The sequence below is a fragment of the Eutrigla gurnardus genome, assembly GCF_963514095.1.
Source record: "Eutrigla gurnardus genome assembly, chromosome: 12".
NCBI classification, from domain to species: domain Eukaryota; kingdom Metazoa; phylum Chordata; class Actinopteri; order Perciformes; family Triglidae; genus Eutrigla; species Eutrigla gurnardus.
In genome coordinates this window covers 11,306,718-11,320,730 of record NC_139926.1, presented here as the reverse complement: position 1 = coordinate 11,320,730, position 14,013 = coordinate 11,306,718, and the positions used below count along the sequence as shown (strand labels likewise).

Sequence of the window (14,013 nt, the reverse complement as noted above, 5' to 3'; positions counted from 1 at the left end):
CTATAAAAAGAATCAAATTGTCGACTGACCTGATGAATGGATGTGTTTTGGCTCTGACTGGTCGCGAGTTTCAACTCTTACTGCAAGGAAATGTGTGATGTAAGTGCCACAGTTAGCACCGCCCTTGTTCCTAAACTGAGTTTAAAAAAAAAAAGAATTTAATTGAAGCTCCCCACGGCCATTTGTCCCTCTCCAGTGTCCTATGATCACATCCAAGGGGTAATGGCTCTGACATTGTTTGAGGACTTTGTCTATTGGACGGATGGGAAGTCCAAATCACTACGACGTGCTCATAAGACGACTGGCGCTCAAGGGATGGAGCTCCTCAACTCCTGGCAAGCCATCAAATCCATCAAGGTCTACCACCCCCTGCGCCAGCCTGAAGGTACGAAGTCCATCTGGCACTCGTGTTCATTCTATCCTTCCGAGCCGAACAGTTGTCACCGGCCTCCTTTATAGCTTTGAGAAGGAAATGATTTGCGTTACACAGTTTGAACTCTGAATTAATGTTCTCCCGTCCCTCTGTACAGTACCAAAGCACCAGTGTCAGATTGCAAATGGGGGATGCAGCCACCTGTGTCTCCTGTCCCCCGGCGGAGAACACAAATGTGCCTGTCCCACTAATTTTTACTTGGCTGCTGACAATAAGACCTGCCTCTCCAACTGCACCTCCAGTCAGGTCAGCCATCTGCCCCTCACACTTCTAAGTTTAGATTTATCATGTTGTTGCTTTTTCTATCCTGAGCAGTGATTTTTTTCCCCCTCAGGGCAAATTACTTCACTCTCATATGCTTTCCTTTTCTAGCATGCACTGTACTGTAGGAAAAATGGTCCTGTATTGATTTTGACTTTGGCTTTGAAGAATGTTGGACCTCTAAAGAAGAATCAAATACATCATGTTGATTCCAAATGCGGATGTGTGTTATTTTTTTAATATTTGTCTGTGTTATTAATAGTTTCGCTGCGGGACAGATGAGTGCATCCCTTTCTGGTGGAAGTGTGACACAGTGGACGACTGTGGGGATGGATCAGATGAACCTGCTGACTGCCGTGAGTTTTTTAAACGTTGGCTTTTAAATACCACTGTATACCACAACCAGTCAACTTCTATTTTGGTGAGCTTTGACGGATATTAAAATGTAATATCTCTTTGCTTTTGTTGTTTATATATATAAATATATAATATATATATTTAGCATTTAATGGTGTTTACTGCTGTTGGCTGTTTGCAATTTAAAGTAGCACCTGAGGTATATAGTCATGCTTTCCTTTTCAACAGCGGAATTCAAATGTCAGCCCGGGCGTTTCCAGTGTGGTACTGGCCTTTGTGCTCTTCCTCCATTCATCTGTGATGGAGAGAATGACTGTGGTGATAACTCAGATGAGGCTAACTGTGGTAAGGATGGAACAACTATTACTGTAGATTAACTGTCATCCGTTGCTCCTCGCTGATTGCTGCAGCTTCTCACTCTCAGAATCAATTAAACGGTGCTGTCAGGTCTTTTTTTGTTTTTAATGATCTGTTAATAATAGCTTCTATTTAGTGCTAAAACAATAAGTCAATTAATTCATTTGTTGATCACCAGCAAATTAAGTCTATTTTTAATAATTCATTGTTATTCTTTTAATTGAGTAGTTTGTTGTGCAAAACCATGTTCATAGAAAAAAAGTTGTTCTTCATGGCATTTCATAATCTAGATAAATTGGACAAAATAATATTAATATTTTAAAAAATAGATTCAGTGATGAATAGCTACGGCCCTGATCCTGTTGTCTTTATGTGGATCCACTTCAGTTTACTCACTGCAAAATGCAAATGTCAAAAGCTTCATTAGCAGGCAATGTGTGTTTACAAGACATGCAACCGTTTTCATAAACTTGATATATTGTAGGTTGAATCACTTTGAGTCAGTCGTGGTAGTTTAGATGCTGTGATTTGTTGGGACGCCAGCATTTCCTATTGATGCAGCCTCTGTCTGCTTCTGCCCGTTTTCTCTTTCAGAGACATACATCTGTCTGTCAGGCCAGTTCAAGTGCACCAGGAAACAGAAATGCATCCCTCTTAACCTGCGCTGCAACGGTCAGGACGACTGTGGAGACGGAGAGGACGAGACAGACTGCCGTAAGACTGCATTATTACTTTAACAATCATTGTCTTAGAAATGGCTTCGTCGAGCTCTTAGAACAGGTGGTTTTTGAATAAATCTCCCGTTTGAACAGTCTGCCCCAACATTGATGTAATCTGGTGGATTGATATAAATTGCCTTAATTGTCGTTTTTTTCTGAAATGTTAAATGCATTCATGTGGACAGACTACAGTATATGGCAAAATGAACATGATGTAGTCATTAGGTATTCCAAAGGCAGCCCTTGTTATGGCCTGTTGCTGTGAAAAGGGATTAGATATTGAATCACACAGAGGATAAGGACAGATTCTCTCTCCCGTGATGTAACCGGGTGATTAGGAGATCATACTCCATTGGAGTCTTTCAGACTGCTGCATGTTTCTTGCATGTTATTGCACGAGGTGTCAGATTTTGGGAGAGAACGCAAGAAAGTAAGGAGGAGAAAGAGAGACTTAAAAAAAAAAAAGTCTTTAATTAAAGTGAAGCTAATTACTTTCACCCTTCTTTGACTTCAACAATGATTGGATGCGGTTTTGAATGCACTTTTGTAATGAGCAATGCAGCACTGAAATTAAAATGCTATCTGAAGCAATATGAGCTTTCAGAACAAGCAACTATGTTGCTGTAATAACACGATGAAACGGTGTGCGAGGGGTTTTGGAGAAATGAACGGCTGTCTCGTTGGTTCTTATATCACTGAACACTCAGATTGCTGAGTGTTATTACTACAAATACAAACGCACTCCTCGTCTCTCTGCCGACAGCTGAAAGCACCTGCTCCCCGGACCAGTTTCAGTGCAAGGCCTCCATGCACTGCATCTCCAAACTCTGGGTTTGTGATGAGGACCCCGACTGCGCAGACGGGTCAGACGAGGCTAATTGCGGTGAGTTGTGGAAACCCACTTAACCATAAATCACGCCACTTCACTTATTTTTCAGTTAAAGGGAGAAGAGTCTGATTTAATCTGAATTAATTTTACACTTGGCTTCACTCTGATCTGACTCAGACCTTCTACGTGTTCTCGTCGCCTATCTATGCTCTGCTGAGGGAGAATAAGTTGAAGGACAGCTGTCAACAAGAGCTCAGCATTATGATCTCAGTTTGCCTGGCTTTTTTTTTTTTTTTAGCAGCTTAAATGCTGACCTCACAAACACAAAAGCTATTATTTCTTGGGCAGGGCACCTTGGGAACTTTTGCAGCACTATGCACCAGGATTCTAGCAGCTTGACAGGCCTCTGCAAAGAGCCAGAATTCTTTGATCAGGACAACTCAGGAGTAGCTCAGGAGGTAGAGCGGGTTGGCTGGTAGCCGCCAGATTGCCGTCTCGATCCCCGGCTCCTCCTAGCTGAGTGTCTGGTGTCCCTGAGCAAGACGCCTCACCCTAATTGCTCCTGACGAGCTGGCTGTCGCCCTGCGTGGTTGACTCCGTCGAATGTGTGTATGAATGGGTCAACACTGTAAAGCACTTTGGAGAAAAGCGCTATATAAATGAGGACCATTTACCATTTACAACTGCACAATGTTGTGAAGCTCTGTAAAGCTCAGAGCAGTTACAGCTGATAACCCCTTCCCGACCTCTGGTTAACACCTTTTAACTCTGTCAACACGTTTGCACCATTAGCAGTGTTAGCAGCATTAGCTACGAGGCGCCGACCCAAATGCTTCCAATCTCATATTATAAATGGTCCTCATTTATATAGCGCTTTTATCCAACGCGCTTTACAGTAATGACTGACATTCACCCATTCACTCACACATTCACACACCGACGGCAGAGTCAACGCAGGGCGACAGCCAGCTCGTCAGGAGCAATTGGGGTGAGGGCTCAGGGACACCGGGCACTCAGCTAGGAGGAGCCGGGGATCGAACCGGCAATTTTGCGGTTGCCAGCCAACCCACTCTACCTCCTGAGCTAAACCTCCCCCCTATTATGGACTTCTTATGAGAAAATAGTTGCACAGTAGGACTTTTGCACAATGTATGCTTTAAAGGGCCACCGGTGTGGGACGGGTTTTTTTGCTTCGTAGGTGTGACATTGCAGGATTAAAAACGATTATCAGTACATGTGGCTTGCACAACATTACAATTTCAGTACAATTAATCTGCTGCTGCTTTGAAGCCATTTGAGTTCCCACGTTGTAGAGTTCGGTGACGTTTGACTTAAGCCCTTGGACTTGTACCATCTGCAGTGTTTGTCATTGTCATCCGATAATTCATCAACGGAAAAGTTCTCACCACTTCAGAGCACACAGAAGAGCTTGAGCAGTGTGCTATTTTATTTCCTCTTTGAATTAAATCAGACTGATGGTAAGGACGTTTTGCTTGTTAGCACTATAATGAGCTCTGACTTAGCAGGGAAATATATATATATTTTTTTTATCTGTGTCGCATCTTTCATATGCTGTTAGTGACTGACTGGGCTGCTTCCTAATGAATTGCTGCCTTGTGTCCTCCACTGCTGCTCTCAGCGCTCCCTCCTGATTCTCTCCTCCTGCTGTCATGTTGGAAAGAGATCCAGGCAGAATCTGCCAGCCTCCTCTTTTGACGCATCTCTTCCCTAACTGATAACAGCGTTACCTTGGCCATTATCCCTGATGATGTCTGCACTGAAATGACTTTATAAAAGGAAGCGCTCAGTTTGACATTGAAACCCGTTCTGAGGAAGTATCGCTGGAGCAAATATCAAAGCATCTGTTCTTTTTGAAAGGAATGCAGATCCGTTGGATAATTCTAACTCAGGTCATTAACGTTTAAAACTGGAATTCCCGATTAAAGACTTAAATACTTCAGGCCCCGCGTGAATTTTCACATACACACATTCCAGGCAGAGTCACTTCAAGCAGCATTTACAGCAAATAAAAAGAGACAATAAAAGAGACAATTGGATAGTGTGATTGACATTTTGTAGCCTGGGCCCAGACCTGAATAGCTGGCCACATGTCTAAAGGTCGACTATTTTCATACCTAATGGAAAAGATGATAAGGGCTCATTTTTTTTATTTTTTTTATTAAAACGTTTTCCGAGCTGTTCTCATCACAAAAACTGATATCCGGTATTTTTAATAAAACCTTTCACTCACATGGAAACTATGGGATATGTTACTGAATAACAATTTTGCCATTTCAAAAAATACTTATTATAATCAATAATATTAAAGATAAAGAATTGATAATTTGATGTCCAGACAATGCTATCAACACATCACTGTCAAAGTGCTGGTACGTGACAGGACACTGAAACAGAAACACTGTTTGATAATATATAAGAAAGCCAAAATGCTTTGTGTCTTCTGAATTTCTCTTGTCTGCTTTCTTGAAGAAAGTTCAATTTTGCCAACTTCCCGTCACAAATTCTGTTGAAGCTGATTGGTAGCACCGCCAGGTATCTCATCTTACAGTGCGCTAGCCTCTAGAGTGCATACTGTGTTTTGAACTTAGTGTCAGACTTGCTTTGAGAAACCCTGAGGAAAGGATGATTACCACACGTTGAAAATATGATCGCGAGCACACTATTAATATTCATGCTCTTTGAAGCCATTTTCATCTTCGTGTTTGTTTGTTCCTGATGAAAAAGATGAAAAGACCTGTGGACCTCATGAATTCCGCTGCGAGAATAACAACTGCATCCCAGACCACTGGAGGTGCGACAGCCAGAATGACTGTGGAGACAACTCAGACGAGGAGAACTGCAGTGAGTACCTGACTCTTCACTCTCTGGCAGCTCAGGGTGTTCGTTTGTGTACACTGTTGACGTTTTTACACACACTTAGGCAGCGGAGAATGGGGCTTATCTGAAGACACCCGAGTGCCCCTCCCACCACCACAAGTAGCACACTCTCAGTCTCGCACACACACACACACACGCGCACATGCGTGTATCTGTACACTCTGGATGATGTTTCCCACTCTCTCCACAGCCAGGCTCAACTCTTTCTTTCAGGCTTACTCTTATTATCCATGCTGTTTCTCTGAGAATGATATGAAACTTTTGATATGATCGCTTTGTAATTTACCAAGCTCTATTCCCTTTTATTTAGATATTCATCATCATAACAACCCAACTTATTAAATTCCATAGCTGCTGTGCGTTTAAGTCGTTGTTGCATATGTGTGTGTGTGTGTGTGTGTGTGTGTGTGTGTGTTTGTGTGTGTGAGAGAGAGAGAGAGAGAGAGTATGTTGTATGACCATGTGCATGCCTCCTCTAGTGTTTTTGCTGGGTATGCATAAGACACTTAAGATGCAAATGAGAGCCATTCAAGTGTCGGATGGCAAAGAATTAAGCAGGTGGGCCGGCACACAGTGGAGAGACTGCAAATCAGATTTTGCTGCAATGCATGCTGGGAGTCTCTGTCGCAGCACAACTCATAACACACGCCCTGCATTGGCTAACAGTCGATGATAACAAGGGGAGGGCCCAGACATCGGATGTGATGCAGCTGTTTAGCTGCACCCTAATATGGTCCTCGGGGACAGTCTTCCACTAAATGGCAGACACGAGCTTTTTGGCTTCGGAAATTATGTTGCCATCCATCGTGAGATTAGCAATGAATGTATTTACATCTTGATCAGATTTGCTAGTTCCTCCACTTTTAATACGAATCGACTCTAATTAGCTGAAATCATGGTTTTGCCGACACAGAACATTTGGCCGCTCACTGCATCGGGGGATGTGTGTTTGTTATGTGTAATGCTGGGGGGAAAGAATCAGACTGGCATGAATTTGTCTCTGTTTTCTTCTCAACTAAGAGCCAGTCACGTGCAACCACAAGGACTTTGCCTGCACAAACGGAGACTGCATCTCCTCCCGATTCCGCTGTGATGGAGACTACGACTGCCTGGATAATTCAGATGAGGCCAGTGTTTGAGATATATGCACCACTTACTGATAAATAAAAGAGGAAGGTAAACCCACATGTTGCTACTATTGAGGCACAGAATAAAAAGGATAAAATACTGCCCACTTGAAAATAGTTCCAACAGAAGAACCTTTTGAAATCAAACTGATATACACACACACACACACACACACACACACACACACACACACACACACACACGCACACACACACATACACACACACATACACAAACATAAAAGACAAGGTACAGTTAATTGCAGTGGTTTATGGATCCTGTGATTTTGTCTTTGCTCTCTTGGAATTGTGTGTTAGCATCTGAGCTCGCAACCCAAGCACAGACTCAACATCTCAATTGGAAAGGGAGATAAAATTGGACGAGCATGTTGCCACTTGCAAAGAAAATAATCCCATCCTAGACATAATTCGTTGTGTTGATCCAAATCTACTCGTCACGGTCGCTACATCCCAAAAATGCTGTAGCCTACAGAAAATACCACTGAGATGCGTTCTTGTACCTTCAAGTACATTAGTGCATGAAATACCTTTTGTTTATTTGCTTCTGGAAATCCTAATCCCCCAAAGCCTTTCAGCGGAACAAAGACTGCTCGCTTTGTTCATAAATATGCTTAAATATCTTAATTTATGAAGCATCAGATTGCCATTGTAATTTTACGCTCTTGTAATATGTGAAGAAATGAACTTGAAACGTGCCTTTATCTAACATTGCATGGTGTAAAGAGATTTAGCAGGATTCACACAGAAAATGCTCAGTCAGTGGTAATGATGCAGTGCAATGCATAATTATTGGACAAAGGCGTCTTATTATGATTCATAATTCGTGTTAATATAGTGCTCTGTTCAACATTTGCACTGCATTTTTAAATATAGGGTCTCTCTATGTAGCAGTGAAACACTTATTAACACTTTATTATGTGTCTCCCACATTCCAACCTTCTAGGTCAGTGATTGCAAATAGTTTCAGGAAAGAAAGTCACCTTTCAATCCACATTATAATACAAACAGTAATTTTTAAATTCAGTTATTCATCGTGGCGTTGATTGTCCATCCTGTTATGGTGTAATGGAAGAAACGTGGATTTTCTTTGGGCCTGTACTACAGCAGACATATCTTCATACCTTTACTCCACTGCATTAACTTTAAAGGCTCAATCTCATATTATTATATGAAAAGCTGATGCAACAGTATTCCTTCTGCTTTAGAAGTTTATATATTCTGAACATGTTTTGTTCTGTTTGTTTCTACTTGTTTTTTTTTATTTCATTTTAGTATTTCATAGTCCAAACATTACAGCAATTTCCTTTATCTATATCAAAGTGGTGTGAGTGTCTAAGAGGAAGAATAATGTGTTGGGATTTGGTTGTATCCACACTAAACCCAACATGTCACGAGTCTCCTTGCTATGTTGTGAGTGGGTAGGCATAATAAATAAAACATATTTTGAGCGGCTGCTGGCCAATGTCCCAAAGCAATTCTACTTTAAAAGAGGATTACAGTACATCGCTGAAAGCAAGAGGGCCTCTTCACCTCTCCAACCTATTTCAAGCCCCAAAGTGTAGAGACGATGAAGAGTGAACCCTGCTTTGAGTATAGAACTCCACAGTTACATCATCAGAAGTGCTTTCAGGGATATTACTCAGATAAGGTTGTTTTCTTCTAGCGCTGTATAATAATCAGTACCAATGTCACAACAGTGATTTTCTACCATGTCATCACATTCTTCTCTTTGCGGTATCCGTTTACAGAAGGGCTGTGAGGCACGCTGTGCAGATGACCAGTTTCGGTGTCACAACAACCTGTGCATCTCGCTCAAGTGGCTGTGTGACGGCCAAGAAGACTGCAAGATGGGCGAAGATGAGAAAAACTGCCAGGAAACGGGTACGAAACCAGTTTGGAGAGGAATCGTAGGACAAGCTGACTTCTCTCTAGAACAGAGGTCTTCAAGGTTTTTTAGGCCAAGGACCCCAGTCCTATAGTGACCCGGTGGAGGGACCCCCTTTAACATATCGTATACATTTGTGTTGCTTATTAAATCATTCAATAATAATGTGTAGTGCAGGTAGGAAAGTACTTTGTAATGATGTATCTTTACAATGCTAAGTAGTTTTTGACAGATTCATATATTTACAGAACACATTTTAATTCTATATTGGCAATTATACAGCACGATTTCACTTCATAACATTGAATAAATAGGAAGATTTATATTTGCTAATTATAGGTTGTATTCTTGTTAATGTGTATTTTTGGACATATTTACATTTTTGGAAGAAATAAAGCTTGCGATCAAATCATTTCGGCGACCCCTTGCAGTAACTCTGCAGAGCCCCTAGGGGCCACAGACCCCCTGTTGAAGGTCTCTGGTCTAGAACATTTCTAAACATTGTCGAGTTCATACCATCATTTTAATTAGATTTCATCAATATTAATATCATATTATTATTGAATGTGCATATATCTATTATGTTTCTAACATTGGCCTCAATATCATTCCATTTAAAGTCAGTAGGACTTGGTTGAAGTACATCCTGTCCTTAAGATATTTGCAGTATGCATTAAATAGAAAAATGTACCTTATTGTTGTGCTACTCGCACTACTTGAAAAGAAAATTATATGCAATACAATATGAGATGATCTTATGAGTAGAAAATAGAAATAGCCTCAGTTCTGCCCTTTGTTCAGCAGAAAGCAGTATGAGCTCTTTGAGCCGCTGTACGACATCATACTATATTTAGTAGCATGTTCCAATAATTCCTCTCCAAGTGACCACGTTTTCTGTCAGCATTTCCTTCATGTGAAGTTTCCCACTTGTTTATAGAACAAGAAACTGAAAAGGTCTCCTCTGAGTGATTTCTAGTTGAGAAAAGGCCGCCTGACTGATATGCTTTGCCCTTCTCCAGTGGCCCCTTCGTGTTCGGTGAACGAGTACGTGTGTGCCAGTGGAGGGTGTGTGTCGGCCAGCCTGCGGTGTGATGGACATGACAACTGTCTGGATGGCTCAGATGAGGTCAGAAAGGAAAAAAGGGAAGAGCGCCAAACGTTTGTGTTGGTTTCCCCTGATTGCGGGCCGACTAGAATGGACAGCCGTGTTGCTTTACGTGCACTTCTTTGCCGACAGATTGGCTGCGTGAAGGAGTGCAGGGAAGATGAGTTCCTCTGCCTGAACCGTGCCCACTGCATCCCTCGGCGCTGGCGCTGTGATGATGTGTTGGACTGCATGGACCACAGCGATGAGGAGAACTGCAGCCAGGGTATGTGTGAGCGTGATCTCATACGAGTGTTCATGTGTTGAGATGCGTTTTTGTAGAATATTTTAATATTTTTAATTCCATCACCAAAAAAAGATTCTCATGTGCTAGCTCAAGATGTTACGCTGCACATCAGGCAGGTAAATTGAAAGCACACGTGTAGAGGTTTGAGTACAATGCCGATGAAAGATTTGAGAGGAGATTAATAGATTCAGACTCTGCTTTTGGGAAGCAAAATGATTCAGGGTTGTCATGGAAATCTTCACAGACAAATCTTCTCAACATTGAATGCACTATTCGACCCAATGGCCTGTTTAATTTGTACAATTGCAGGTGCTTTCTTCTGCCGGGCCGACGAATTCATTTGCAACAACACCTTATGCAAACTCCACACGTGGGTGTGCGACGGCAAGGACGACTGTGGAGATAACTCTGATGAAGACATCGACATGTGTGGTGGGTTGAAAGTGTCACTCACAAGGATTTACTTTGAAGTCAGTTGATGCATATTTTATAAACCGCTACTTTTGTATTTTCAAAGAGGGAGCATTTCATTGTCTTTTCTTACAAGATTTTTTTTTTTGGTTTTGTTTTGTCTTTTCTTGTCTGTTTTTTTTTTTTTTTTCTAAAGACACATCCATTAACTTTTCGTGTCTTTTCATCTCCAGCAAAACTTCCCTGCCCTCCTACAAGGCCGTTCCGTTGCAGAAACGATCATGTGTGTCTGCGCACGGACCAAGTCTGCAACAAAGTGGATGACTGTGGTGACAACTCGGATGAAGAAGAATGTGGTGAGCACAAAATGCACCAATAGAGATGTGATATAAAGTTTGCACCAACCACATTTTTACTTCACTTACATATGAATTGGCGCTTGGCAACCCATGAACATGGCTTTTTTTAATGGAGATATATAATAGAGGATAGATGAGTTAAATCTATCCAGGAAAAAGAAAAAAAGAAGAGAGTAGTAAGTTGTAAAATTGTAATTTAGATATCTTTCTAACTTGTTTACCAGTCAGATTTATCGCCTGACCCTCTAAAGCAGTTCAGACCCTCTGGGTTGGGAGCCATTGTTCGAAACTGCAGTAAATGAGTGCTACAACCAACAAAAGATGAACCCTTGACATTTCATGTTTGGCCTCTCATGCCAACGCTGATCATTTGGTACAAAATGTCAAACACTGACCAGGTTGATACATGTTACCATGCCCAGCCGTTTTTCTGATGACATAAATGGGGTCAAATGTTAGACCTGATTTCTAATAAAATACAGGATTCTTGGCCTATAACTGACTTGACCTTAGGACTGAATATAATGTATGTACAGTAGAGGTGTAACAATTAATTTGATTAATCGATGAATCGATTGTCAGTCCTATAGATTCTACTAAATCGATCTGCTACAATAAATAAATAGAATGAATCGTTTTTGCTTCACCAATAATCAATATAAATGCATTTAATCGGATGAATCGTGATTCTTACTTATGATTAATGTTTTAATACGTTTAAGACACTCTCCCCTGCCAGCATGTAGTCGACTGAAAATGTAAAAAAAATAACTGAGCATATTTTAATTACATTTTTCACCTTTCAGAAGAATACAGATAGTCTCACTCGCATTATTGCATGTTTATTTCATGGATATAGAATTTTGGTTACAAGTTACTGAATCGAATCGTGGTTTACAGAATCGAATCGAATCAAATCGTTACAAAAAAAAAATTGTCCTTGAATCGAATCGCCAACTACTGTATCGTTAATCGAATCGAATCGCTGTGAAGCCAAAGATTCACACCCCTACTGTACAGTTTCTATATATGCATGGCAAGTTTAAACTTAGCGAAAATATTTAGGATTAAATATTTATTTTTATACCGATAGATAGCTGCAAATTATTCCCTCATAAGCTGCACTGTGAAACATTCGGTGTCTGAAACAGTGTTTAGTTTAGAAAATGACTTTATATTTCCACGGATATGCCTGAAGGCATGACAGCTGCCGGCCCTCTTCTAGTCTGCTGATATGTTTCCCCCAACACAAACCTGGTGTGAACGATCACACGGAGCAGACAGGGAAGGAAGGGACAAATCACTTCTCTCATCCTTCACTCTTTCATTCCTCCTGTCTTCAATTCATCTTCCTCTCTGATTCCATTGATACATCCATCCATCTCTTACCTCACTCCATTACCTCTCCATTGTGTGCTGCTTCCCTCCATCCCTTCAATCTCACCTTAATGCCCCCTTTTCCCTCCATCTACCTCTCTGTCATTTCCCTTTGTTCTCCCCCTTCCTTCTTCCTGCTGCTTGGCCTGGATGTCAAACCCTCATTCGTCTCTGGTGTAATTTTTTAAGTTGAAAACTGTACAGTTAATTCAACTAAATTGATGACCAAAACATATAGGCAAAGTAACTCAGCATTGTTTTCCTAAATCCATTATTACATTGGAAATGGTCTGAAAAAAATGTATTGTTTTACGAAATTATTTGTTTTGCACAAACCAAGGTGGTGATTTATATCTTCATTGCTGACTTTTGTTTCAGAATTTTCATTTTACGCTCAAACCTCTTATGAAAGTGAAAGCAGCATATTGACACTTGACACACATGACCTGCATGAGTAAGGTTATGAGTTGTTGTTGTCTTACCAACCGATGCTGTGTGTACTGAAGCAGAGGTGGTGGCCGGAAGACCTCGGCCCTGTGGGAAGATGGAGTTCACCTGCAGCAACCAACGCTGCATCCCAATGCAGCTGCAGTGCGATCTCTTCAGCGACTGTGGCGACGGCGGCTCAGACGAGCTTGACTGCAAGGCTCGTAAGTACAGCACCGGCCGACTCCGGCAGGCACATCAAAGAAGCACCGGGAGGAGATGAAAAGTTCAGAATGTCACCGATGATGTTATCAAAAAGCCCTCGCAATCTTCTCATTTTGAAATGTGATGTTTTATTATTTATGGTAATACTGTATGTATGCCCATGTTTGACGTGTGCTGTGGTCTGTTTGAAAGAAGATGATGCCCCCTCGGCTTTTGCATATCAAAAGAAACACACAGCAGGTGTCTAAGACGCGGAGGAGTGATGTGTAATCAAAGTCCTGTTTATTTGCAGCTTCCAGCGGAGATGTATGTGGAAAGAAAACAAATCTGTGTGGAGAGGATGCCATTTGCAACCAAACAAATGCTAATGCTCAATGCCAGTGCAAACCTGGCTTTAATAGGAACCATCAGACAGGCCAGTGTGAAGGTAATGTATGATCAGTTAAATTTGCCCCCGTTTGAACAGATAATTGTGACAGGTAACACAGCGATTGCTCATACATTTTGTTTCTCGTTGCAAACACGATCAGGTTTCACATAATAAGGAATGGTATTTATTGGGGTTTTATTATATGTAAACATTTATTAAAATGTATATAATTAATATTCAAATTTAAAATACATCTGCTGAGAACAGATGCCTTCATTCCCAGCAATGAAAATGGTTAAAATGGATACAAATAATGTGACTTTCAGTCGTGTCAACTTCTGTTAGAACATATGTAAATAAGGCCTCGACTGTTGTTTCACTGCAATAAACAGGCAGTCCTCCCAATTATGTGGAAAACCTCTTGGCAGGACCCAAAGACCCACAGCAACCACCATCGAAAAGAGCATTCATTATCATTCACTATGTGATGCACTATAACAGAATGTTTGTTGCTACAGGATATGAAAATCTGACGAAGGAAAAATAATGTCAAATTATGTCAAAAGA

At 41.2% G+C, this 14,013-nt stretch overlaps 1 protein-coding gene across 2 annotated transcripts in view; it reads left to right on the top strand.

Annotated features, from left to right (window-relative positions):
- Positions 1 to 14,013, top strand: part of lrp1bb (low density lipoprotein receptor-related protein 1Bb) — a 233,809-nt gene that overhangs the window by 198,518 nt on the left and 21,278 nt on the right. The window contains exons 60-74 of one of the 2 annotated variants that reach the window (XM_084022198.1): positions 197 to 385; positions 531 to 679; positions 957 to 1,050; positions 1,280 to 1,396; positions 2,003 to 2,122; positions 2,891 to 3,010; positions 5,702 to 5,818; positions 6,875 to 6,981; positions 8,751 to 8,883; positions 9,907 to 10,013; positions 10,125 to 10,257; positions 10,588 to 10,710; positions 10,923 to 11,045; positions 12,935 to 13,075; positions 13,369 to 13,503. In XM_084022198.1, the coding sequence (XP_083878324.1) occupies positions 197 to 385; positions 531 to 679; positions 957 to 1,050; positions 1,280 to 1,396; positions 2,003 to 2,122; positions 2,891 to 3,010; positions 5,702 to 5,818; positions 6,875 to 6,981; positions 8,751 to 8,883; positions 9,907 to 10,013; positions 10,125 to 10,257; positions 10,588 to 10,710; positions 10,923 to 11,045; positions 12,935 to 13,075; positions 13,369 to 13,503 (1,908 nt within the window). Of the gene's footprint in view, positions 1 to 196; positions 386 to 530; positions 680 to 956; positions 1,051 to 1,279; positions 1,397 to 2,002; positions 2,123 to 2,890; positions 3,011 to 5,701; positions 5,819 to 6,874; positions 6,982 to 8,750; positions 8,884 to 9,906; positions 10,014 to 10,124; positions 10,258 to 10,587; positions 10,711 to 10,922; positions 11,046 to 12,931; positions 13,076 to 13,368; positions 13,504 to 14,013 lie in introns of both variants that reach the window. The other variant, XM_084022197.1, reaches the window with a different exon arrangement.